The following is a 27,546-nucleotide window of genomic DNA, read 5'->3' on the forward strand; positions in this document are numbered from 1 at the left end:
TGTGGTCAGATGAAACTAAAATTGAGCTGTTTAGCCACAATACCCAGCAATATGTTTGGAGGAGAAAAGGTGAGGCCTTTAATCCCAGGAACACCAGTCCTACCGTCAAGCATGGTGGTGGTAGTAATATGCTCCCTATCGTCAAGCATGGTGGTGGTAGTAATATGCTCCCTATCGTCAAGCATGGTGGTGGTAGTATTATGCTCTGGGCCTGTTTTGCTGCCAATGTAACTGGTGCTTTACAGAGAGTAAATGGGACAGTGAAAAAGGAGGTTTACCTCCAAATTCTTTAGGACAACCTAAAATCATCAGCCCGGTCTTGGGCGCAGTTGGGTGTTCCAACAGGACAATGACCCCAAACACACGTCAAAAGTGGTAAAGGAATGGTTAAATCAGGCTAGAATTAAGGTTTTAGACTGGCCTTCCCAAAGTCCTGACTTAAAAGTGTGGACAATGCTGAAGAAACAAGTCCATGTCAGAAAACCAACAAATTTAGCTGAACTGCACCAATTTTGTCAAGAGGAGTGGTCAAAAATTCAACCAGAAGCTTGCTAGAAGCTTGTGGATGGCTACCAAAAGCGCCTTATTGCAGTGAAACTTGCCAAATATGAACATTGCTGTATGTATACTTTTGACCCAGCAGATTTGGTCACATTTTCAGTAGACCCATAATAAATTCATAAAAGAACCAAACTTCATGAATGTTTTTTGTGACCAACAAGTATGTGCTCCAATCACTATCACAAAAAATAAGAGTTGTAGTAATTATTGGAAACTCAAGACCGCCATGACATTATGTTCTTTACAAGTGTATGTCAACTTTTGATCGTGACTGTATGTTGTTACTTCCCTCATTATCCTAAAGCAGCGTGAAACCACCATTACTTTCTCGTTGCACAGCATCAAAACATGCAAACAGTGACTTCCTGATGAATGCAAAGTAGGCTTCAGATTAAAAGCACGGCAGTAATAACCTGAATTCTACCAGAGAAACTAACAAAATGCACCCATTTATTTAGAAATATTCAGTACATATCAGTCCCAGCAGTCTATCAATTACAAAGCATGTCTTTGTAAACGAGGCTATTTTTGTGCTGGTTTGCTCTAAGGGCATTCGACTAGTACTCATGCGGACATATCAAACTGTATAACGTTGTTGATCATTTCTAGGTTAACTTCGATAACCCAGACTTTGAGAGGTTTCCCAATTTTAAAAATGTTGTTGGCTATGAGGCAGTGGTTGGCCCAGGAGACGTGCTCTACATCCCTATGTATTGGTAAGAAGTGCCTCCTGAATGCAGAATTCCTATTGTATTATATATTGTATTTATTTTTACATATATACTTTTCGAGTTTCACTATTAATAGTTTTATTTTTTTCCCTTAGGTGGCATCACATAGAATCACTGTTGAGCGGTGGTGTGACGATAACAGTCAACTTCTGGTACAAGGTAAGTATTTAATGTTTTGTTTTTACTTTTTGCTTCTCATAGTCAACGGATGAAGGCTGTTATATATCTCATCTCTCTCTCTCTCTCTCTCTCTCTCTATATATATATATACAGGTAAAAGCCAGTAAATTAGAATATTTTGAAAAACTTGATTTATTTCAGTAATTGCATTCAAAAGGTGTAACTTGTACATTATATTTATTCATTGCACACAGACTGATGCATTCAAATGTTTATTTCATTTAATTTTGATGATTTGAAGTGGCAACAAATGAAAATCTAAAATTCCGTGTGTCACAAAATTAGAATATTACTTAAGGCTAATACAAAAAAGGGATTTTTAGAAATGTTGGCCAACTGAAAAGTATGAAAATGAAAAATATGAGCATGTACAATACTCAATACTTGGTTGGAGCTCCTTTTGCCTCAATTACTGCGTTAATGCGGCGTGGCATGGAGTCGATGAGTTTCTGGCACTGCTCAGGTGTTATGAGAGCCAAGGTTGCTCTGATAGTGGCCTTCAACTCTTCTGCGTTTTTGGGTCTGGCATTCTGCATCTTCCTTTTCACAATACCCCACAGATTTTCTATGGGGCTAAGGTCAGGGGAGTTGGCGGGCCAATTTAGAACAGAAATACCATGGTCCGTAAACCAGGCACGGGTAGATTTTGCGCTGTGTGCAGGCGCCAAGTCCTGTTGGAACTTGAAATCTCCATCTCCATAGAGCAGGTCAGCAGCAGGAAGCATGAAGTGCTCTAAAACTTGCTGGTAGACGGCTGCGTTGACCCTGGATCTCAGGAAACAGAGTGGACCGACACCAGCAGATGACATGGCACCCCAAACCATCACCCAACCATGCAAATTCTGCATTTCCTTTGGAAATCGAGGTCCCAGAGTCTGGAGGAAGACAGGAGAGGCACAGGATCCACGTTGCCTGAAGTCTAGTGTAAAGTTTCCACCATCAGTGATGGTTTGGGGTGCCATGTCATCTACTGATGACATGGCAATAGTCATTGCTGATGACAATGTAAATAGTCATGAAAATAAAGAAAACGCATCAAATGAGAAGGTGTGTCCAAACTTTTGGCCTGTACTGTATATACTTTGCATGCAGTCCACACATTTTTTTAGGCCCAGTACGACCCCCCCCTAGTCAAAAATGTTTGTCTATTAATTTATGTCTGCGAAATTAGCTAATAAAAGTTAGCATGCTGAACATGGATTTTGTTGTACAACACTATACTATTATTTCACCATTGACACAATGATATTAAAGTGTAAAGGAAGACAGCTCTCTTTGACCACATGGTCCTTTATTGTCAAGTATATGGTACAACAGAACCAATGTTGTTATAGCACAGAGGAGCAAACTGCCCAGTCAGCCTTTCTACCTCTTATTAGTTCATTGCAAACAACAATAGTGCAGCACGCATGCCTTTCACACCAACTGCCCACATTTTAAAGTGCAGGCTGTGTCGCCCACTACTCATGACACTTGCAATGCGACTACTGCCATCTTGTGGAGTTATTAAAAAAAATCACCTACAGCCAAAGCTGATATACTGCTTTGTCGGTGCTCCTGTAATCAGCTGAATAGTTTTGACATGCTCGACTTACTGTGCCCAGGGCGCGCCCACACCCAAGAGGATAGAATACCCACTGCGAGCTCATCAGAAGGTGGCCATTATGAGGAACATCGAGAAGATGCTGGGAGAAGCGCTCGGTGACGCCCGAGAAGTAAGCACGTTTCACTTTCACCTAATTAAAGTTAACATTTATTTACTTTCCCTAAATATCTAAAATTATTCATATTCTCTCCATGTCATATTATGCTCCTTTCAGTGCTGTTGTTTTTAGTTTTACTTTGTATCCAATCAGAATTTGGCTAGTTTATGTTGCCATGCTGTACCAAATCTGCCCTTGGCCTTCAGAATCAACAATGCGGGCGTCCGTGCACTGTAAGGGAACGGGGTCATACAGTTGATTAGGGATGATGTTTGATAAGAAATTATCGAGTTCGAGCATATTATCGAATCCTCTTATCGAACCGATTCCTTATCGATTCTCTTATCGATTCCAGATAGGTTGTTGTATATGGAAAAAACCCACAATATTTGGTTTAACAAATCACTTCACATTCTCTACTGCTCGCTACTATAGTATTACCATATCTGAGTTATTGTGCAGAAATTTGGGGAAATAACTACAAATGTGCGCTACATTTGTTAACTGTGTTACAAAAAAGATCAATTAGACTGATACATAATGTTGGATATAGAGAACATACAAACACTTTATTTATTGAGTCAAAAATATTAAAGGGGAACATTATCACCAGACCTATGTAAGCGTGAATATATACCTTGATGTTGCAGAAAAAAGACCATGTATTTTTTTAACCGATTTCCGAACTCTAAATGGGTGAATTTTGGCGAATTAAACGTCTTTCTAATATTCGCTCTCGCAACGTGACGTCACATCGGGAAGCAATCCGCCATTTTCTCAAACACCGAGTCAAATCAGCTCTGTTATTTTCCGTTTTTTCGACTGTTTTCCGTACCTTGGAGACATCATGCCTCGTCGGTGTGTTGTCGGAGGGTGTAACAACACGAACAGGGACGGATTCAAGTTGCACCAGTGGCCCAAAGATGCGAAAGTGGCAAGAAATTGGAGGTTTGTTCCGCACACTTTACCGACGAAAGCTATGCTACGACAGAGATGGCAAGAATGTGTGGATATCCTGCGACACTCAAAGCAGATGCATTTCCAACGATAAAGTCAAAGAAATCTGCCGCCAGACCCCCATTGAATCTGCCGGAGTGTGTGAGCAATTCAGGGACAAAGGACCTCGGTAGCACGGCAAGCAATGGCGGCAGTTTGTTCCCGCAGACGAGCGAGCTAAACCCCCTGGATGTCTTGGCTCACACCGTCCATTATGCCACCGAAGATGATCAAGAGAAGAATATCGACCCTAGCTTCCCTGGCCTGCTGACATCAACTCCAAAACTGGACAGATCAGCGGATGAGGGTATGTCTACAGAATATATTAATTGATGAAAATTGGGCTGTCTGCACTCTCAAAGTGCATGTTGTTGCCAAATGTATTTCATATGCTGTAAACCTAGTTCATAGTTGTTAGTTTCCTTTAATGCCAAACAAACACATACCAATCGTTGGTTAGAAGGCGATCGCCGAATTCGTCCTCGCTTTCTCCCGTGTCGCTGGCTGTCGTGTCGTTTTCGTCGGTTTCGCTTGCATACGGTTCAAACCGATATGGCTCAATAGCTTCAGTTTCTTCTTCAATTTCGTTTTCGCTACCTGCCTCCACACTACAACCATCCGTTTCAATACATGCGTAATCTGTTGAATCGCTTAAGCCGCTGAAATCCGAGTCTGAATCCGAGCTAATGTCGCTATAGCTTGCTGTTCTATGCACCATGTTTGTTTGAGTTGGCATCACTATGTGACGTCACAGGAAAATGGACGGGTGTATATAACGATGGTTAAAATCAGGCACTTTGAAGCTTTTTTTTAGGGATATTGCGTGATGGGTAACATTTTGAAAAAAACTTCGAAAAATAAAATAAGCCACTGGGAACTGATTTTTAATGGTTTTAACCCTTCTGAAATTGTGATAATGTTCCCCTTTAAAGTTCGATGATTTGGTAAAATTACAAACCGCTAAAATGATGTGGAATTAAATGATGGAATAGATTGAGTAAAGAAGTTCAACATTGTACTGATATGATCCAGTTTAAGAGGTTGTTCAAATGAATAGTGCTTACAAAGTACAAAGAAGAATTATGAGAAATACTTTCAACCTTATTGAAAATAAGATATTATTCATCTCAGTATGTTAATAATGACTGAGTTAATTAATTACATATTACAAAACTGTTGTATATACTAATTCACAGATATTTTATTATAAAAAGGTCAGTAAATGATGTATATATTTGTAAACGCTATGAAGTGGGAAAGGGGTAGGATTAAATAAGCTTTACTTCTTCCTACTCCTGTAAAGTGAAATGATATGAAACTGTGATGTAGGGATGTCCCGATCCAGGTTTTTGCACTTCCGATCCGATACCGATATTGTTTTTGCATTTCCGATCCGATACCGACCGATACGATACTGGCCTATCCGAGCATGTATTAAAGTTTAAAGTTATTTAGCCTACTTAGTTGTCAGAATCATGTTGAAAAGGGTTTTAGTACTCTTGATAACAACTAGCCAGCTGAATTAGGGGAGTTTGAATAATACACAATGGTTGGTAACAAGAAACTGACCTGTTTATTCAAGGATAAACACAAAATAGACAAAATTATACATGACAAACAGAAATGGCATCATTGAACTAGGGCTGGGCGATATGGCCTTTTTTTAATATTGCGATATTTTAAGGCCATATTGCGATACACGATATATATCTCGATATTTTGCCTTAGCCTTGAATGAACACTTGATGCATATAATCACAGCAGTATGATGATTCTATGTGTTTTGATTGATTGATTGAGACTTTTATTAGTAGGTTGCACAGTGAAGTACACATTCCGTACAATTGACCACTAAATGGTAACACCCCAATAAGTTTTTCAACTTGTTTAAGTCGGGATCCACTTAAATTGATTCATGATACAGATATATACTATCAGATATATACTATCATCATAATACAGTCATCACACAAGATAATCACATTGAATTATTTACATTATTTATAATCCAGGGTGTGGAGGGGGGCGCCTGATGTAAGTGTCAAAAAGACAGCCAAAAGAGTTTGATATGAGAATAAATCTAAAGTTAAAATATAGGGTAGAAATGCACCCATTTGCAGGAAATGTAGTCTTGATTTTCCAAATTTTCTTTCAAGGCTTGCATGTCTACATTAAAACATTCTTCTTCATACTGCATTAATATATGCTACTTTTAAACTTTCATGCAGAGAAGGAAATCACAACTAAAAAAATAACTAATTTTTTCATACGGTGTTGATGTGGAAATGTTTGCCTCGACATTTTGATGGTGTGGACGTGTGGCACCGAATGGAGATAAGCGTCTCGACAGACGTCACAATATTTGAACAATGATGACGAAAACTGTTTTCTCTGTCGTGTCCGTGTGTCGAAAATTGTTATGCGCTTATTTTTTTATTTGATTTTGTGCGTGGCATAGATTTGCTATGCGCAGAGGACGCTTAAACAGTGCGCGAGCACCTTAGAGGGAACGTTGCTCGCACGGCTGCGCTAGCATCACAGCTAACGTTAGCCATGCTGCTACCTCTCTGCTCGGGGAGGACGTATACGTATGTGACGTATGTCGTGACAGTATGTGACGTGTGTAAGAAGGTGCGCTTGCTGTCTGTGAGAGGGAGACACAGGAAAGAGTGAGAAGAGCCTGTCGTGTAATGCCAGCAGCTAAAAGCAACTGCGTGAGAATTCACAGACATGTGGATGTGTTGAAGGTGTGCTGGAAAATGCGGAACGGAAATTACGGAGCAGCAGAAAAGTGGAATGTATTATTTAAATCGGTGCATTGGAAAACACGGACCGGAGTTTTTTTTTAAACTGGATCTGGATCAGCATTTTCCCATGCCTTGCCGATACGCAATTTTTGGCAAATATCGGATCGGGACATCCCTACTGTGATGTATTATGATGTGGTCGGATCATGTTTTGTTTAGTTATGTTCTGTTAGTTTTGGACTTCCTTAGTTGTTTTGTGCACTTCGGGGGTTTGCTTTAGTCACCATGGTTACTTATTATTTTCACCTGCCTTGCACGCACACCTGTTGCTCATCAGAGACTCTATTTAAGACTGCCTTTTCCGGTCACTCGTCGTGGCTTCATTGTTTGCATTTGCAACAGTTACGTTGGCATTCTGGTTTTCGAGCTCATGAATCATGTGCTAAGCTACCTTAGCTTCTAGTATTCCTGTGCTAAGTAAGTTTTTGCTTTAGCTTCTTGTGCGAACGGCACGCTTTCCTTTTGTTTCGTTCCTGTCTGTTGTAATGTGTATGATTTATGAGAAATAAATCATCTCCTACCTGCACGCTTTCACCCGGAGCCGTCAGTTTTGCGTCCCGGGAACGAACCGCAGCACCTCACCGTGACAAATGACTGAGCTACATGACGTCATTTCTTGTGATGTCTCACGGGGCATTTCTTGACGGGACGGGATTCGTTCCCAGGGATTCTAATAAAGAACCAACTCTTTTTCTTTACTATAGTGGTCTCGATAACGGGTACCGGTTCTCAAAAAGGGATTCCAGTCCGAGGACTCGGTTCTTTTCTTATCGAACTACCGGGAAAATCGGTTTCGAGCATCATCCCTACACTTGAAAGACAATTGCGATAGCCAATCAGATCACGAGTTGTTGTCAGTAAGGCCTTCTAGATGGCCTCACGTTGAACGTGACATTTACGCGTTCTGTGATTGGATACTCATCGGGACCGTTAGCGGATGAACACAGAGTTGATGGACAGTTGCCATAGCCAATCAGATCACAAGTTGTTGACAGTAGCCTATCTAGGTAGCCTGATGTTAACGAGACTGTGATTGGATACTCACTTGTCACTCCAAAGTGAGAATTGTTGCGTTTTGGACCAGTTGTTCCTCCCAGGGAATTCAAGTCACAAGTCGCTCCCAAGCTCTTTACGACACTTAAAGCTGAGTTGAAAAACCACCAGAGACAGAATAGGTATTTTGTAATATATTTGCAAAGCTTTGCATATATACATTGAGACCAGTCCAGCATAGAACATTCAATCGCTTCGCTAAGATGGTCTGCCCCACTTGACCAAACCCCCTCTCCTCTTAAGTCTCTCTTCCTCCCCCCCTGGCAGTCATGTCTCTCTAACCAAAACAAATGCTTATTATCTCTCTCTCTAACATTCCTCACTTCAAGGTTAAGCACACAGTTTTGCAGACAACCAAAAGACCACATTTGGAAGAAAAACACTAGCTGTTTTGTAATATGATTATGAAATAAAAAGAAGTAACACTTAAATTCGGATATATGTAAATATCTGCCTCCGACAGTATCCATTCACAAGTTTCAATTTAGCAGGAAGCAGGAAGTGTCGCGCCGTAGCCATACTGGGCTAGCAGAGAAGGAGAACAAAAACGTTGATTACGTGGCAGATATAAACACTATATTGCCAAAAGTATTTGGCCACCCATCCAAGTGATCAGAATCAGGTGTCCTAATCACTTGGCCCGGCCACAGGTGTATAAAATCAAGCCCTTAGGCATGGAGACTGTTCCTACAAACATTTGTGAAAGAATGGGCCGCTCTCAGTGATTTCCAGCGTGGAACTGTCATAGGATGCCACCTGTGCAACAAATCCAGTCCTGAAATTTCCTCGCTCCTAAATATTCCAAAGTCAACTGTCGGCTTTATTATAAGAAAAGGGAAGAGTTTGGGAATAACAGCAATTCAGCCACCCAGTAGTAGGCCACGTAAACTGACAGAGAGGGGTCAGCGGATGCTGAAGCGCATAGTGCAAAGACTTTATGCGCAGTCAGTTGCTACAGAGCTCCAAACTTCATGTGACCTTCCAATTAGCCCACGTACAGTACGCAGAGAGCTTCATGGAATGGGTTTCCAGCTGTATCTAAGCCATGGGTGTCAAACTCTGGCCCGCGGGCCAAATTTCACTTGGCCCTTGAGGCGATATCAAATTAACACTAAAGCTGGCCCGCCGATCCTCCCGGGAGTCTTCCAAACGCCAGCCAGCCAAACGAGTGTTGGCCCAGTCACATAACATGTGCGGCTTCTGCACGCACACACATTAGAATGCAACGCATACTTCATCAACAGCGATACAGGTTGCACTGAGGGACGGCGTGGCGAAGTGGAAGAGTGGCCGTGCGCGACCCGAGGGTCCCTGGTTCAATCCCCACCTAGTACCAACCTCGTCATGTCCGTTGTGTCCTGAGCAAGACACTTCACCCTTGCTCCTGATGGGTGCTGGTTAGCGCCTTGCATGGCAGCTCCCTCCATCAGTGTGTGAATGTGTGTGTGAATGGGTAAATGTGGAAGTAGTGTCAAAGCGCTTTGAGTACCTTGAAGGTAGAAAAGCGCTATACAAGTACAACCCATTTATCATTTATATGAATAAAAAACTTTAACACTGTCAGAAATATACGCCACACTGTGAATCCACACCAAACCAGAACCCTTTGCAGCACTAACTCTTCCGAGACGCTACAAGGTGTGTGTGTGTGTGTGTGTGTGTGTGGGGGGAGGTTTGGTGGTAGCGGGGGTGTATTTTGTAGCGTCCCGGAAGAGTTAGTGCTGCAAAGGATTCTGGGTATTTGTTCTGTTGTGTTACGGTGCGGATGTTCTCCCGAAATGTGTTTGTCATTCTTGTTTGGTGTGGATTCACAGTGTGGCGTGTATTTCTAACAGTGTTAAAGTTTTTTATACTCGCACCCTCAGTGTAACCTGTATCGCTGTTAATGAAGTATGCGTTGCATTCGCTCGTGTGTGCGTACAGAAGCCGCACATATCTTGTGACTGGGTCTGAACGATTTTAGAATGGATGAAAAGCGGACGTGACGATAGCTCGTAGTGTACGTTAAAGTTTAATTTGTTCAACCTTGGCCCGCGGCTTTGTTCAGTTTTAAATTTTGGCCCACACTGTATTTGAGTTTGACACCCCTGATCTAAGCCATACATCACCAAGTCCAATGCAAAGCGTGTGATGCGGTGGTGTAAAGCACGTCGCCACTGGACCCTAGAGCAGTGGAGACGCCTTCTCTGGAGTCATACTTGCCAACCCTCTCAAGGTTGGCAAGTATGTCTGGAGTGATGAATCACGCTTTTCCATCTGGCAATCTGATGGACCAGTCTGGGTTTGGGGGTTGCCAGGAGAACGCTACATTTCGGACTGCATTGTGCCGAGTGTGACATTTGGTGGAGGAGGAATTATGGTTTGGGGTTGTTTTTCAGGAGCTGGGCTTGGCCCCTTAGTTCCAGTGAAAGGAACTCGAATGCTCCAGGATACCAAAACATTTTGGACAATTCCATTTTGTGAGACGATGTCGGCCAACCCCGGAAGCTAGCTCAGCTGTTCTGGCGATGAAACGGGGAAATGCCCGCCATTTCCACTCGACTAAGACGACGACGAGGGGTACCACTGGCATATACGGTGTCGAATAGGTGCTACAAATTCCATCCATCCATCCATCTTCTTCCGCTTATCCGAGGTCGGGTCGCGGGGGCAGCAGCCTAAGCAGGGAAGCCCAGACTTCCCTCTCCCCAGCCACTTCGTCCAGCTCTTCCTGTGGGACCCCGAGGCGTTCCCAGGCCAGCCGGGAGACATAGTCTTCCCAACGTGTCCTGGGTCTTCCCCGCGGCCTCCTACCGGTCGGACGTGCCCTAAACACCTCCCTAGGGAGGCGTTCGGGTGGCATCCTGACCAGATGCCCGAACCACCTCATCTGGCTCCTCTCGATGTGGAGGAGCAGCGGCTTTACTTTGAGCTCCTCCCGGATGGCAGAGCTTCTCACCCTATCTCTAAGGGAGAGCCCCGCCACCCGGCGGAGGAAACTCATTTCGGCCGCTTGTACCCGTGATCTTGTCCTTTCGGTCATAACCCAAAGCTCATGACCATAGGTGAGGATGGGAACGTAGATCGACCGGTAAATTGAGAGCTTTGCCTTCCGGCTCAGCTCCTTCTTCACCACAACGGATCGATACAGCGTCCGCATTACTGAAGACGCCGCACCGATCCGCCTGTCGATCTCACGATCCACTCTTCCCTCACTCGTGAACAAGACTCCGAGGTACTTGAACTCCTCCACTTGGGGCAAGATCTCCTCCCCAACCCGGGGATGGCACTCCACCCTTTTCCCGAGGGACACGGTCGAATGCCTTCTCCAAGTCCACAAAACACATGTAGACTGGTTGGGCAAACTCCCATGCACCCTCAAGGACCCTGCCGAGAGTATAGAGCTGGTCCACAGTTCCACGACCAGGACGAAAACCACACTGTTCCTCCTGAATCCGAGGTTCGACTATCCGGCGTAGCCTCCTCTCCAGTACACCCGAATAGACCTTACCGGGAAGGCTGAGGAGTGTGATCCCACGATAGTTAGAACACACCCTCCGGTTGCCCTTCTTAAAGAGAGGAACCACCACCCCGGTCTGCCAATCCAGAGGTACCGCCCCCGATGTCCACGCGATGCTGCAGAGTCTTGTCAACCAAGACAGCCCCACAGCATCCAGAGCCTTAAGGAACTCCGGGCGGATCTCATCTACCCCCGGGGCCTTGCCACCGAGGAGCTTTTTAACTACCTCAGCAACCTCAGCCCCAGAAATAGGAGAGCCCACCACAGATTCCCCAGGCACTGCTTCCTCATAGGAAGACGTGTTGGTGGGATTGAGGAGGTCTTCGAAGTATTCCCTCCACCGATCCACAACTTCCGCAGTCGAGGTCAGCAGAACACCATCCTCGCCATACACGGTGTTGATAGTGCACTGCTTCCCCTTCCTGAGGCGGCGGCTGATGGTCCAGAATTGCTTCGAAGCCGTCCGGAAGCCTTTTTCCATGGCCTCACCGAACTCCTCCCATGTCCGACAATTGTGCTTTCAAATATTTTTTTTTTTTACTTCTAAGGTTTTTTGCAGTTTTAATTTAGACAGTAAGATATGTTTTAAATGCTGATGCGGGTTTGTTGATTTTTAAATGCGCCAGAAAATAACCCGTTCTGTACACTGTTGAGGTGATTCAATACCCAGTAGTGCGTAAATGTGTTCCTTTATAGCAGGGGTGCTCATTACATCGATCGCGAGCTACCGGTCGATCTCGGAGGGTGTGTTAGTCGATCACCAGCCAGCCGTTAAAAAAATAGTCCTAAAAATGAGCGATCATAAATCTTCACAATGACGTCACTTCCGTCACTTGATTGACATTCACGGCACCCGAGGGTCTTCTGAGATGACGCTGGCTGCTGCCAGCTCATTAAAATTACCGACTGGAAGGCGAGAAACACTTTATTTCAACAGACTCTGGCGCCGTACCTGTCGTCAAAACTCCAAAGACCGACTGCACAGTTGCACAATAAAAGCGCTGCTTCATCCTGCCTGCGCTAAGAAAATAAGAGTCTCAGAAAGCTGGCGTGCACAAGCTAGCAAGCTACGGACTGGAGTTTACCAACAATGTATTTCTTGTAAAGTGTATACAAAGGAGTACGGAAGCTGGACAAATAAGATGCCAAAAACCAACCACTTTCATGTGGTATTGGACAGAAAGGAGGACTTTTTTTTCTCCTCCATTCGAAAATGCGGACCTTATCAGCACCACTGTCTGATTCCAATTAATGCAAGTCATCACAATCAGGTAATACACCAACTTATACTCTTGTCTTCATGAAAGAAAGGAATCTATATGTGTTAAACATGCTTGTATTATCTCTAAACACTTTTAACTTATTAACAATATTAACTATATGTGTTAAACATGCTTGTATTATCTTTAACCACCTTTAACTTATTAACAATATTAACTATAAGTGTTAAACATGCTTGTATTATCTTTAAACACCTTCAACTTGTTAACAATATTAACTATATGTGTTAAACATGCTTGTATTATCATTAAACACCTTTAATGTATTAACAATATTAACTATATGTGTTAAACATGCTTGTATTATCTCTAAACACTTTTAACTTATTAACAATATTAACTATGTGTTAAACATGCTTGCATTATCTTTAAACACCTTTAACTTGTTAACAATATTAACTATATGTATTAAACATACTTGTATTATCATTAAACACCTTTAATGTGTTAACAATATTAACTATATGTGTTAAACATGTTTGCATTATCTTTAAACACCTTTAACTTATTAACAATATTAACTATGTGTTAAACATGCTTGCATTATCTTTAAACACCTTTAACTTGTTAACAATATTAACTATATGTATTAAACATACTTGTATTATCATTAAACACCTTTAATTTATTAACAATATTAACTATATGTGTTAAACATGCTTGCATTATCATTAAATACCTTTAACTTGTTAACAAAAACATATATTTCATAAATAAGTAAATATAAATTATATATATGAATGAGGTAGATCCCCACGACTTGTTCAATTGAAAAGTAGCTCGCCTGCAGAAAAAGTGTGAGCACCCCTGCTTTATAGTATTTCTCCAGCAATGGTCATGTGGTGACATCAATGATGGTATTTTGAGAGGTAATCATTGAAGTCGGACATCACTGAAGGCCCGCCACCGTCCTAAACACTAAACTTCTCCCAAATCGGCAGCTAGACGGCGTGCTCGGAGGACACTGAATCAGGTCACCTGCTGTATTAAATCCCCGCAGCATGCAACCCACTTACTGGGTATATTTTTAGGGCGCAGCTCGGCTCAAACACTGGAATAAAAAAAATGTCATGTTCTCATTCTCTCTTTCCAGGTTGGACCTTTGCTCAAAATGATGATCAAGGGACGATACGAGGATTCTCAATCAGAGTCTGGCTCCTGAAAGTATTCACACAAAGTGTGCGTGTGTGTGTGTGTGTGTGTGTGCGTGTGACTTTGGACTATATCGCTGCATGGCAATAAGCGGCCACCTCGAAAACCATCGTGCTTCTCAGAGTGCCATCGTCTTTTTTTTTTTTTTTTGCAAATCTCATGGGAGTTTACCGTACTTGAACAAATCTTTTTTCTTTTGAAGAAATTATTTATATGAGTCGCTTTCTTCTCCGAAGGCGTGATTGTTAACGTGAAATGTGGACGATACATTTGGAGGAACCTCGGTTTCACACCACTAATGAAGGAGTCCTGCTGAGGAGGATGTGTTAGTTAGGTCACTCGCGGGCTCCCGTTGTTATTTGTACACATTCGCCGTTGAGTAATATGACAATTCATATCTCGTAAGGCCTCATTAAAACAAAGTGGACAACAATATTGCTTGATGATATATTTGGAGATCATGTACAGAGTAGATGTCCATGCATGGGCACCTTCTCTGCACTAACGTAGTGGATTATGATATCATTATTTTTTTTTAAAATATTAAAGTGGTTAAGCCAAATAGAAAAAATAAATAAAAATCTTGTTAACCTACAAACCCCAAAACCAGTGAAGTTGTCACGTTGTGTAAATGGTAAATAAAAACAGAATACAATGATTTGCAAATCCTTTTCAACTTATATTCAATTGAATAGACTGCAAAGACAAGATATTTAATGTTTGAACTGTTATTTTCTGCAAATATTAGCTCATTTGGAATTTGATGCCTGCAACATGTTTAAAAAAAGCTGGCACAAGTGGCAAAAAAGACTTGAGGAATGCTCATCAAACACTTATTTGGAACATCCCACAGGTAAACAGGGTAATAGGGAACAAGTGGGTGCCATGATTGGGTGTAAAAGCAGCTTCCATGAAATGCTCAGTCATTCACAAACAAGGATGGGGCGAGGGTCATCACTTTGTGAGCAAATTGTCGAACAGTTTAAGAACAACATTTCTCAACCAGCTATTGCAAGGAATTTACAGATTTCACCATCTACGGTCTGTAATATCATCAAAAGGTTCAGACAATCTGGAGAAATCGCTGCACGTAACATTGAATGCTCGTGACCTTCGATTCCTCAGGCGGTACCGCATCAGTGTGTAAAGGATATCACCACATGGGCTCAGGAACACTTCAGAAAACCACTGTCAGTAACTACAGTTGGTCGCTACATCTGTAAGTGCAAGTTAAAACTCTACTTTGCAAAGCGAAAGCCATTTATCAACAACACCCAGAAACGCCGCCGGCTTTGCTGGGCCCGACCGAGCTCATCTAAGATGGACTGATGCAAAGTGGAAAAGTGTTCTGTGGTCTGACGAGTCCACATTTCAAATTGTTTTTGGAAACTGTGGACGTCGTGTCCTCCGGACCAAAGAGGAAAAGAACCATCCGGATTGTTATAGACGCAAAGTTGAAAAGACAGCATCTGTGATGGTATGGGGGTGTATTAGTGCCCAAGACATGGGTAACTTACACATCTGTGAAGGCGCCATTAATGCCGAATGGTACATACAGGTTTTGGAGCAACATATATTGCCATCCAAGCAAAGTTATCATGGACACCCCTGCTTATTTCAGCAAGACAATGCCAAGCCACGTGTTACAACAGCGTGGCTTTATAGTAAAAGAGTGCGGGTACTAGACTGGCCTGCCTGTAGTCCAGACCTGTCTCCCATTGAAAATGTGTGGCACATTATGAAGCCTAAAATACCACAACGGAGACCCCCGGACTGTTGAACAACTTAAGCTGTACATCAAGCAAGAATGGGAAAGAATTCCACCTGAAAAGCTTAAAAAATGTGTCTCCTCAGTTCCCAAACGTTTACTGAGTGTTGTTAAAAGGAAAGGCCATGTAACACAGTGGTAAAAATGCCCCTGTGCCAATTTTTTGCAATGTGTTGCTGCCATTAAATTATATGTTAATGATTATTTGCAAAAAAAATAATAATAATTCTCAGTTCGAACATTAAATATCTTGTTTTTGCAGTTTATTCAATTGAATACAAGTTGAAAAGGATTTGCAAATCATTGTATTCTTGTTTTTAATTTATGATTTAGACAACGTGCCAACTTCACCGGTTTAGGATTTTGTAGTTATAAAAAAAAACATTGGCCAAATACGGTAGAGGTCAGTTGTAAATTGACAATTCTGACTCATGACTGCCCCTACAGGTTTGGAGTGTGAAGTACAATACCCATCAAAAGTTTGGACACCCCTTCTTAAATAATATAGCATGTTAACGTGTGTTTTGACATGATTTAAATCCAATAAAAAGCAAATTATTAAAGATCACATCTTTGTTTGGGATAAAACAAATACTTGGGTTTATGTGTGAAATAAACGCGGTTTTATTAACTGGTGGATGCCAGTTTTGTGCTTTTGTTTTGTTTTAAAGAATGCCTAATGGCGTAGCTCAATTACATGGCTGAATAAAAACACACATCAAAGAAACATGACAGTAGTAATAGTAGTCTACAAAATTAGTATTTATTATAAATTGCATGTTTTTTTTTTGTTAAAGCAAAAGTTTACAACTTCAGTCAATAGCCATTCAGTGCTTTATAGCAGGGGTGGGGAACTTATCAGTCACCATTTCAGTTGTTTACTAAATGCAAATTTTATGATATATTATGAACATTTTGTGGCTTGAAAGTTTTTGTCACATTTAATTTGGTGTTTGATTGGATGTTGCCCACCCCTGCTTTACAGTAACATCATATCAGGCGCCATTAAATTGTTAAAAGACTAATATTCGCGGTAAAGTATCCAGTTGCGTTACACCTGCACATGTCAATAATGTTTTACAGTGCACTCCAAATACAGACAAATAAATAAAAAATATATATAAATATACACATTTTTGCAATAAACCCACCAATCACACTACAACATGTCACCGACAAATACAAATGAGCCATGATAAGGACCACTTTATCACCACTCTGGAGATCCGAAGCGTTTAGAACATAAACTTTAGGTCAAGCTTGTATGCATTGTAGAAAAGTTGTAATGAATAAATACAATCTCAAATGTAGAACAACTGTACTTGAAAAAGGAGAGTAAAGCACAGTACATTACCTTGAGGAACGATCATAAAATCATTTAATTAAAAGTGTTCGGCAAAAGAAACCAAGTTTAAAAGTTAACAGTGTTTTCCAAACAGGACTGCAATCTACTTGTGGAGGATGCATATATGTTTGAGTTCTTTCTTTTTACATAGCCATGTTTAGAGAATTTAGTACTTTTCCTTTGTATATTCTACCAGTCTCTCTTTGTCTTCAGATTGTCTGTTTAGTGTCTTAAACCATCAGGAATGTGAAACCAAACCCCCAAATCTTCCTTATCTGTGTTGCGAGGGGGAGGTGGAGGGGCTTTCTGTGTGTTCAAGAAGTTGGCTTTTCCGTTTGAATGTCAGATCAACTAGAGTAGCCGATATGAATGTATTGGTTAAGATGATCTCCTAAAGCTTTAGTAAAACTTGAAAATATTCCTATTCTGTCTTGATGGTCCCTGTTACTCAGCATATATGTCATCGAAAGAACTTGGGATTGACCAGTAACTTAGATTCCCTGGGAGGAAGAACTGGTCGACGCAACACTCCCTTCGCTAGATTCTTTAAAATAGGAGATCCCTCCTGTCGCGACTTCTTATTCTCTGGCAGACCGGGTGCGTGTGAGGTCGTCGCAATGCCAAGTTGTAACGACGATCACGGACAGTCCGTTTATAATGTGTTTTTGAGCCGAAACAAACAGGTAACGGTCTGCCGTAAATAAAAAGGGAGGTATGGGAAACAGTGCTAAACAATGATGTCATCATATGTACAAGCAGTTGAGACTTTAAAAAATAGAAAAAAAAAAAAAAAGCACCACTAGAATTAATTTCAATTTCCATGAAGTCATGGAAGTTCACGAGAATACAGACAAACCTTGATAAAACCTTACAAAAGAAAACTGTAACAAAAACAGGTCGTAACAATAATAATAGGCGTATTAACCAAAGTACTGTAGATAATGGCAGCACTATTAAAAAATAAGCCACAAACTCACTAGCTGTAGTTTGAAAAGTGAAATTCAGACCGAAGCATAAAACATGTCAACAACACCCGTCAGTGCACTCGCTCTTGTGGCGCTCCCTCGTCAATGAAATCGGTATTTCCGAGCCGGCTTGAGGTTGACGTACGTCTTCTTCATGTCTTCCGAGTCGTCCTTTTTCACCACCTGGTAGCGCTCTCCCTTGGTGGTCACCACCTGGTTGCCGTGGTAACGGACAAGCTTTTTGGGAGCCTGCGGCGGAAAAAGCACACACACACGGTAGACGGGTGGTTGAAGCCCACGGTACGACGATGAGGACTTACGTCTCTGGGGGCCACGGGCCGGTGCGTTTTTTTGTCCTCTTCGTTGTCCACCAGCATGTACCTGCAGGGAGGAGGCGTGGCTGTGAACAGCAGGTGGCGCCGTGGTAGAAAATACTTGTTTATGCATTTTCAGCCCTTCACTCTTAGTTGTCATTAAACAGCAAAACTATTGCGTGCTGTTTTTGGAGGAGTGGAGTGTGCTCCTGCCAACTCTCCCTGTCCTTTCTCTTTGGCAATGAAACAACATGACTGGTTAATTCTGCCTCACAACAAGTGGCCAAAAAACATGAACCCAAACAATTCTGTAGTGTATTATATTTAAATAGTGGTCATAGGCATTTAATTAGAAAACCCCAAAACCAGTGAAGTTGGCCGTTGTGTAAATGGTAAATAAAAAACAGAATACAATGATTTGCAAATCCTTTTCAACTTATATTCAATTGAATAGACTGCAAAGACAAGATACTTAACGTTCGAACTAAAAAACGTTATTTTTTGCAAATATTAGCTCATTTGGAATTTGATGCCTGCAACATGTTTCCAAAAAAGCTGGCACGAGTGGCAAAAAAATACAGAAAGTTGAGGAATGGTCATCAAACACTTATTTGGAACATCCCTAACAGGCTAATTGGGAACAGGTGGGTGCCATGATTGGGTATAAAAGCAGCTTCCATTAAATGCTCAGTCATTCACAAAAAAGGATGGAGCGAGGGTTACCACTTTGTGAACAAATGCCTGAGCAAATTGTTTAAGAACAACATTTCTCAACCAGCTATTGCAAGAAATTTAGGGATTTCACCATCTACGGTCTGTAATATCATCAAAATATTCAGAGAATCTAGAGAAATCACTGCACGTAACCAACAAGGCTGAAAACCAACATTGAAAGCTTGTGACCTTCGATCCCTCAGGCGATACTGCATCAAAAAGTGACATCAGTGTGTAAAGGATATCACCACATGGGCTCAGGAACACTTCAGAAAACCACTGTCAGTAACTACAGTTTATCGCTGCATCTGTTAAGTGCAAGTTAAAACTCTACTATGCAAAGGGAAAGCCATTTATCAACAACACCCAGAAACTCTGCCGGCTTCGCTGGGCCCGAGCTCATCTAAGATGGACTGATGCAAAGTGGAAAAGTGTTCTGTGGTCTGACGAGTCCACATTTCAAATTGTTTTTGGAAACTGTGGACGTGTCCTTCGGACCAAAGAGGAAAAGAACCATCCGGGTTGTTCTAGGTGCAAAGTTGAAAAGCCAGCATCTGTGATGGTATGGGGGTGTATTAGTGCCCAAGACATGGGTAACTTACACATCTGTGAAGGCACCATTAATGCTGAAAGGTACATACAGGTTTTGGAGCTAATGTTGCCATCCAAGCAACGTTACCATGGATGCCCCTGCTTACTCGGTACACTTTATATTTAAACTACATCGTGTTGTATATTTTTGCTTTGTGTTTCATTACCTTACTTTTTAGTAAAAGAACTCTGACCTGATATTGTCTGCTGATTTGCATGGTGTTAGTGTAGACATATACTAAATCACTCCTCCATACGTCATCAGCTTGATTTGTATGAACTACCCGGAACTGTGAAACACACTTCTACAGGAACTTGACGTTCCAGGAACCAAAAGTTGTCATTGTCATTATGGGGTATTGTGTAGGACAAAAATGAATGTATTTTGTTTTGTAATAAGGCTGTAAGAACAAAATGTGAAAAAAGTGAATACTTTCCGTATGTATGTATGTGTGTATACATTATTCCAATGTTGTATTATACTGAGTTAGGTGGAATTAATCCATCCATCATGCCCCAACATCTGATGAAGGTACTGTAGAAACTACGTTACTAGAGATGTCCGATAATGGCTTTTTTGACGATATCCGATATTGTCCAACTCTTAATTACCAATTCCGATATCAACCGATACCGATATATACAGTCGTGGAATTAACACATTATTATGCCTAATTTTGTTGCGATGCCCCGCTGGATGCATTAAACAATGTAACAAGGTTTTCCAAAAATAAATCTACTCAAGTTATGGAAAAAAAGTGCCAACATGGCACTGCCATATTTATTATTGAAGTCACCAAGTGCATTATTTTTTTTAACATGCCTCAAAACAGCAGCTTGGAATTTGGGACATGCTCTCCCCGAGAGAGCATGAGGAGGTTGAGGTGGGCGGGGTTGGGGGAAGGGGGGATATATTGTAGCGTCCCGGAAGAGTTAGTGCTGCAAGGGGTTCTGGGTATTTGTTCTGTTGTGGCCTAGTGGTTAGAGTGTCCGCCCTGAGATCGGTATGTTGTGAGTTCAAACCCCGGCCGAGTCATACCAAAGACTATAAAAATGGGACCCATTACCTCCCTGCTTGGCACTCAGCATCAAGGGTTGGAATTGGGGGTTAAATCACCAAAATGATTCCCGGGCGCGGCACCTCTGCTGCCCACTGCTCCCCTCACCTCCCAGGGGCTGATCAAGGGAATGGGTCAAATGCAGAGGACACATTTCACCACACTTAGTGTGTGTGTGTGACAATCATTGGTACTTTAACTTAACTTAACGTTCTCCAGAAATGTGTTTGGTGTGGGTTTACAGTGTGGGCGCATATTTGTAGCAGTGTAAAAGTTGTTTATACGGCCACCCTCACTGTGACCTGTATGGCTGTTGACCAAGTATGAATTGCATTCACTTTCTGACGGCGTGGCGCAGTGGAAGAATGGCCGTGCGCGACCCGAGGGTCCCTGGTTCAATCCCCACCTAGTACCAACCTCGTCATGTCTGTTGTGTCCTGAGCAAGACACTTCACCCTTGCTCCTGATGGGTGCTGGTTAGCGCCTTGCATGGCAGCTCCCTCCATCAGTGTGTGAATGTGTGCGTGAATGGGTAAATGTGGAAGTAGTGTCAAAGCGCTTTGAGTACCTTGAAGGTAGAAAAGCGCTATACAAGTACAACCCATTTATTTATCATTTACTTGTGTGTGTGAAAAGCCGTAGATATTGTGTGATTAGGCCGGCACGCAAAGGCAGTGCCTTTAAGGTTTACTTGCGCTCTGTACTTCTCCCTACGTCCGTGTACACAAAGTCATAAATTTTACTTTTTGAAACCGATACCGATAATTTCCGATATTACATTTTTAAGCATATTATCGGACATCTCTATACGTTACGATGCCTTTTTTTTTTTTTGCTTAAAAAGTCCCCCATTCTTGTCCCCTGGGTTAGTAACCTTCTCACTTACTTCTCCAGGATGCTTTCTTTCAGTTTCTGATCTGCCACTGAAGAGATATTCTTCCCTTGATACACCTGAGGCCATAGAAATGTTAGGTTATTTTCTAAACAAGCTGAATGTGGTGATGTTGCCACAAAAAAAATACATTAAGTGGAGAGGGGCTGAGTTGGACATCTCCCTCGATGATAAGGCGAACAGCTTCCTCCATGTCTCCTTTGGCAATAGAGAGTGCACTGCGGGCCTCGGACAAACTGCACTTGGGGAACATCTCCAGAAGGTGCTGTTCCTGAGACTCCCACTCTGACACTGGTAGCTGAAACAATGACATGAATCATTTACTTGCTACTTTCACCACCTATTGTCCATACTATTACCTTGGCTGTGGCGCCCTCTGTCTGTGGTTGTAGGCACTGCATTTCACTGCCGGGTGGAGGTCCACTTGGTTTGACAGCTCTGTCCTCCGACTTTGGTGCGCTGCTTTCTCCGTCAGCTTGGACACGCACATTCACACGGTCAGTATCAGTGTAGGTGACACGATATTATAAATAATCACAACAAAACGTTACCTGCAGTCCTTGCTGTAGCGAGTGTGGACGCCAGGCTGAACATCATTTCACACACTTTGACACTGCAGCATGAAAACAATTCTTAAAGGATAAGTAAACACACATTTTTCAACAACAGTTGAAATCCAAAACAGCTACAGGTTGAGATTGGATGACTAATTACTAGAGATGAGCGAGATGGTTGAAAACTATCACGATATAAGTGTAAAATTATTGATATTTTGTATGATTTATCAAAAATAAGGACCAGGAGAAATGAATGTAAACAATTTTTTTTCTAAATGTAACCTCTCTCTGTATATACAAACCCCTAAACCAGTGAAGTTGGCACGTTGTGTAAATGGTAAATAAAAACAGAATACAAAGATTTGCAAATCCTTTTCAACCTATATTCAATTGAATAGACTGCAAAGACAAGATACTAAATGTTCGAACTGTTATTTTTTGCAAATATTAGCTCATTTGGAATTTGATGCCTGCAACATGTTTCAAAAAAGCTGGCACAAGTGACAAAAAAGACTGAGAAAGTTGAGGAATGCTCATCAAACACTTATTTGGAACTTCCCACAGGTGAACAGGCTAATTGGGAACAGGTGGGTGCCAGGATTGGGTAAAACGCAGATTGCATGAAATGCTCAGTCATTCACAAACAAGGATGGGGTGAGGGTCACCACTTTGTGAACAAATGCGTGAGCAATCTGTTTAAGAACAACATTTCTCAACCAGTTATTGCAAGGAATTTAGGTATTTCACCATCTACGATCCGTAATATCATCAAAAGGTTCAGAGAATCTGGAGAAATCAATGCACGTACGCGATGATATTATGGACCTTCGGTCCCTTAGGTGGTACTGCATCAAAAAGCGACATCAGTGTGTAAATGATATCACCACATGGGCTCAGGAACACTTCAGAAAACCACTGTCAGTAACTAGACTTAGACTTAGACAAACTTTAATGATCCACAAGGGAAATTGTTCAACACAGTAGCTCAGTTACAATGATGGAAAGTGTAAGGATGGAAAGGACAATGCAGGTATAAACAGACTAAGATAGCGATAAAAAAATCTAACATTTATACGAATATATATACAGATATATTATATTATGTCTATAACATATACACAATATATACCAATGACCATGTACAATATTACAGTATATACAGTATATTTGTCGCTACATCTGTAAGTGCAAGTTAAAACTCTACTATGTAAAGCCAAAGCCATTTATCAACAACACCCAGAAACGCCGCCGGCTTCGCTGGGCCCGAGCTCATCTAAGATGGACTGATACAAAGTGGAAAAGTGTTCTGTGGTCTGACGAGTCCACATTTCAAATTGTTTTTGGAAACAAACTGTGGACGTCTTGTCCTTCAGAACAAAGAGGAAAAGAACCATCCGGATTGTTCTAGGCGCAAAGTTCAAAAGCCAGCATCTGTGATGGTATGGGGGTGTATTAGTGCCCAAGGCATGGGTAACTTACACATCTGTGAAGGCACCATTAATGCTGAAAGGTACATATGTTGCTTTTGGGGCAACATATGTTGCCATCCAAGCAACGTTATCATGGACGCCCCTGCTTATTTCAGCAAGACAATGCCAAGCTATGTGTTACAACAACGTGGCTTCATAGTAAAATAGTGCAGGTACTAGACTGGCCTGCCTATAGTCCAGACCTGTCTCCCATTGAAAATGCGTGGCGCAATATGAAGCCTAAAATACTACAACAGAGACCCCCGGACTGTTGAACAACTTAAGCTGTACATCAAGCAAGAATGGGAAAGAATTCCACCTGAAAAGCTTCAAAAATGTGTCTCCTCAGTTCCCAAATGTTTACTGAGTGTTGTTAAAAGGAAATGCCCCTGTGCCAACTTTTTTGCAATGTGTTGCTGCCATTAAATTCTAAGTTAATGATTACCGGTATATGCAAAAAAAAATTAAACATTAAATATCTTGTCTTTGCAGTTTACTCAATTGAATATAAGTTGAAAAGGATTTGCAAATCATTGTATTCTGTTTTTATTTACCATTTACACAACGTGCCAACTTCACTGGTTTTGGGTTTTGTATTTTAGTAGTAATACTAGTAGCTTTGTTGATAGTAGAGTTACATATTGTTTTAGGGTTTTCTCTTTTGGCATCACTTATAATCATTAATCGTGCTTTTCTTACCTATCTATTTCTGCAAATCCCGGTATGTACGCCTCCAGCATCTCCGCAAAGATCTCCACGTCAAAGTTCTCCTCCACACTTTGCTGGGAGCCCAAATCTTGCAGAACCCCAGTGATGTAGGACAGAAGGACATCATCCAGCGTGCTGCGTTCAATTACACACGGAGATTTAGAGTTTCAGTTGACACAAGAGCACACATTCAAAATCAAACAATAAAACGTGAAGATAAGCGCTTACCTGAGATCCGCGTCGGGGATGTAAGTCTCAATGAAGTCGTGCAATGCACCGTGGATGATTTTTTGGAGGTCCATGGGGGTTTCAACTGCACAATGGAGTAAATACGGATTACTTGTAATGCAACGCATATGCAGATATATATATAGAAAAGGCCGGAAGTGACCCCCCAAAATAACCAAACCCTCCCTCGGCTGTCATCAGTGGAGTCTAAATATGGCAGGGAAGAAAACTTGTTACATGAACAAGTTACAAAACACTTCCTTATGAAACACAAATTTTTCGAATTGTCAAGAAGAACGTACAGTAAATTTTTCAAGTCATTTTTCAAGCACTAAAAACTAAACGCCTCAATACGCATTTAGTAAGAAATCATAACATAAATGTACAAATACGTGCTCAACAACATGTATACAAAGTATACATACAGCAATGTATGTATACAATATGTTGGTTTTCTGACACAGACTTGTTTCTTCAGCATTGTCCACACGTTTAAGTCAACTTAAACGTGTGGACAATGCTGAAGAAACAAGTCCATGTCAGAAAACCAACAAATTTAGCTGAACTGCACCAATTTTGTCAAGAGGAGTGGTCAAAAATTCAACCAGAAGGCTACCAAAAGCGCCTTATTGCAGTGAAACTTGCCAAGGGACATGTAACCAAATATTAACATTGCTGTATGTATACTTTTGACCCAGCAGATTTGCTCACATTTTCAGTAGACCCATAATAAATTCATAAAAGAACCAAACTTCATGAATGTTTTTTTGCCAAACAATACACGACCAGAGAAGTGTCGCCTAATAACATTCACTGAAGACATGTTTGTGTTGTTGAGCATGTATTTATACATTTATGTTATGATTACTTACTAAATGTGTGTCGAGGCGTTTAGTTTTATTTATTATTTATTTATATATATATATATATATATATATATATATATATAAATAAATAAATAAATGTATGTATATATATATATATATATATATATATATATATATATATATATATACGTACACACACATACATATATATATATATATATATATATATATATATACATATATATATATACACATATATATATACACACACACAGTCGTGGTCAAAAGTTTATATACACTTGATAAGAACATAATGTCAGGGCTGTATACTATATGTTGGTTTTCTGACATGGACTTGTTTATTCAGCATTGTCCACATGTTTAAGTTGACTTAAACGTGTGGACAATGCTGAAGAAACAAGTCCATGTCAGAAAACCAACAAATTTAGCTGAATTGCACCAATTTTGTCAAGAGGAGTGGTCAAAAATTCAACCAGAAGCTTGCCAGAAGCTTGTGGTTTGATTGATTGATTGAAACTTGTACTAGTAGATTGCCCAGTACAGTACATATTCCGTACAATTGACCACTAAATTGTAACACTTGAATAAGTTTTTCAACTTGTTTAAGTCAGGGTCCACGTTAATCAATTCATGGTAGATGGCTACCAAAAGCGCCTTATTGCAGTGAAACTTGCCAAGGGACATGTAAGCAAATATTAACATTGCTGTATGTATACTTTTGACCCAGCGGATTTGCTCACATTTTCAGTAGACCCATAATAAATTCATAAAAGAACCTAAACTTCATGAATGTTTTTTTTGTGACCAACAAGTATGTGCTCCAATCACTCTATCACAAAAAATAAGAGTTGTAGAAATGATTGGACAATCAAGACAGCCATGACATTATGTTCTTTACAAGTGTATGTAAACTTTTGACCACGACTGTGTGTATATATATATATATATATATATATATATATATATATATATATATAAATAAAAGGCCGGAAGTGACCCCCTAAAATAACCAAGTTTTGCAAGCAGTAAAACTAAACGTCTCGACACACATTTAGTAAGTAATCATAACATAAATGTATAAATATTATCTCAACAACACAAACATGTCATAAATAAATGTTATTAAGGCGATACTTCTCTGGTCGTGTATAGTTTGGCAACGTGCTAGCGAGCTAGCGACGCGGCTATGCTAACATTCGAACGCTAAACCATTTTGGTTCCTTTCGCAGAATATTACAGCCCAGATGGAGAGATTTTGTCAACATCTACTCATCGGCGACTCCAGCAATCATCTTCCCTCGCAAAGATAAGCTGTAATGTAAGTTATTTTTAAGGTGTTTTAACAAGCTAACATTGTGGGGGCGTCGTCAGCTAACTAGCCACCGAGCTAATTCATCACAACCCAGCCATGTGTTATCGAACCCGGACGCGACGGAGCCAACTTACTGCGGTCAAAAGTGTGAGGACATGAATGTTTTCCTTCTAGAATATTCCTGAGAAGACGTCAGTGCAGTGGGGTCTCTCCGTGTGTGTAAAGCTTATTTGCAATTCACAACATTGCTACGTCATTTCCTCACATTTTTATTTTTTTTTTATTTTTTATAAACCTTTATTTATAAATTGCAACATTTACAGACAGTTCAGAAATTATAATCAAAATAAGTACAAAAACAGTACAAAACAGCGCCAGGGGGTTGTAAATTCAAAGAAACTGAAATAGAATGCAAAATATATACAGGTATATACAACAAACAAAGTGCAAAGCCATAGGCTCACTCACTTTCAGTAAATAATTTACATTTGGAGCCCCTGAAGGGACATGGGGGAATTTTTTTAAAATAATTTAATTTATTTTATATATTTTTTTAGACACGTATCTCGTGCGCACGAAACTTTTTATAAAGTTATATAAAAAAATAAAAATAATTTATAATATATAAAACAATTTTTTTTAGACATGTATCTCGGGCGCACGAGATACATGTCTAAAATAAAAAAAAATAAAAAAATTATAAATACATACATACATATACATATATATATGTGTATATATATACATATACATATATATATATATATACATATACATATATATATATATATATATATATATATATACATATATAT

General features: G+C 40.7%; 2 protein-coding genes across 2 annotated transcripts in view; one reads left to right on the forward strand and one right to left on the reverse strand.

Moving 5' to 3' along the window:
- The window catches only part of hif1an (hypoxia inducible factor 1 subunit alpha inhibitor), a 41,201-nt gene extending 26,806 nt beyond the window's left edge, over positions 1-14,395 (forward strand). Inside the window, exons 5-8 of the mRNA XM_061936151.1 lie at positions 1,171-1,277; positions 1,388-1,451; positions 3,077-3,187; positions 13,904-14,395. Of these exons, the coding sequence (XP_061792135.1) occupies positions 1,171-1,277; positions 1,388-1,451; positions 3,077-3,187; positions 13,904-13,972 (351 nt within the window). The 3' untranslated portion in view covers positions 13,973-14,395. The remainder of the gene's footprint in view (positions 1-1,170; positions 1,278-1,387; positions 1,452-3,076; positions 3,188-13,903) is intronic.
- Positions 14,396-17,190: 2,795 nt separating this feature from the next.
- cuedc2 (CUE domain containing 2) lies at positions 17,191-26,994 on the reverse strand. The gene is made up of 9 exons (XM_061936261.1): positions 26,866-26,994; positions 24,572-24,656; positions 24,335-24,478; positions 22,161-22,222; positions 21,969-22,084; positions 21,740-21,907; positions 21,604-21,668; positions 18,361-18,421; positions 17,191-18,289 (listed from the first exon to the last, which is right to left on the reverse strand). Exons 2-9 carry the CDS (start codon positions 24,643-24,645, stop codon positions 18,143-18,145), a joined length of 837 nt encoding a protein of 278 aa, XP_061792245.1. The 5' UTR covers positions 24,646-24,656; positions 26,866-26,994; the 3' UTR covers positions 17,191-18,142.
- Positions 26,995-27,546: the final 552 nt, after the last annotated feature.

Source organism: Nerophis lumbriciformis, linkage group LG02 (genome assembly GCF_033978685.3).
Source record: "Nerophis lumbriciformis linkage group LG02, RoL_Nlum_v2.1, whole genome shotgun sequence".
Taxonomy (NCBI): domain Eukaryota; kingdom Metazoa; phylum Chordata; class Actinopteri; order Syngnathiformes; family Syngnathidae; genus Nerophis; species Nerophis lumbriciformis.

Bases quoted from the DNA above. Each gene is read 5' to 3' on its own strand.
- cuedc2 (XM_061936261.1), bottom strand. From the start codon at position 24,645: ATGGACCTCCAAAAAATCATCCACGGTGCATTGCACGACTTCATTGAG. The intron at 24,479-24,571 runs GTAAGCGCTTAT...AATTGAACGCAG, and splicing joins ATCCCCGACGCGGATCTCAG to CACGCTGGATGATGTCCTTC. The intron at 22,223-24,334 runs GTAAGAAAAGCA...TTCATGCTGCAG, and splicing joins GGATTTGCAGAAATAGATAG to TGTCAAAGTGTGTGAAATGA.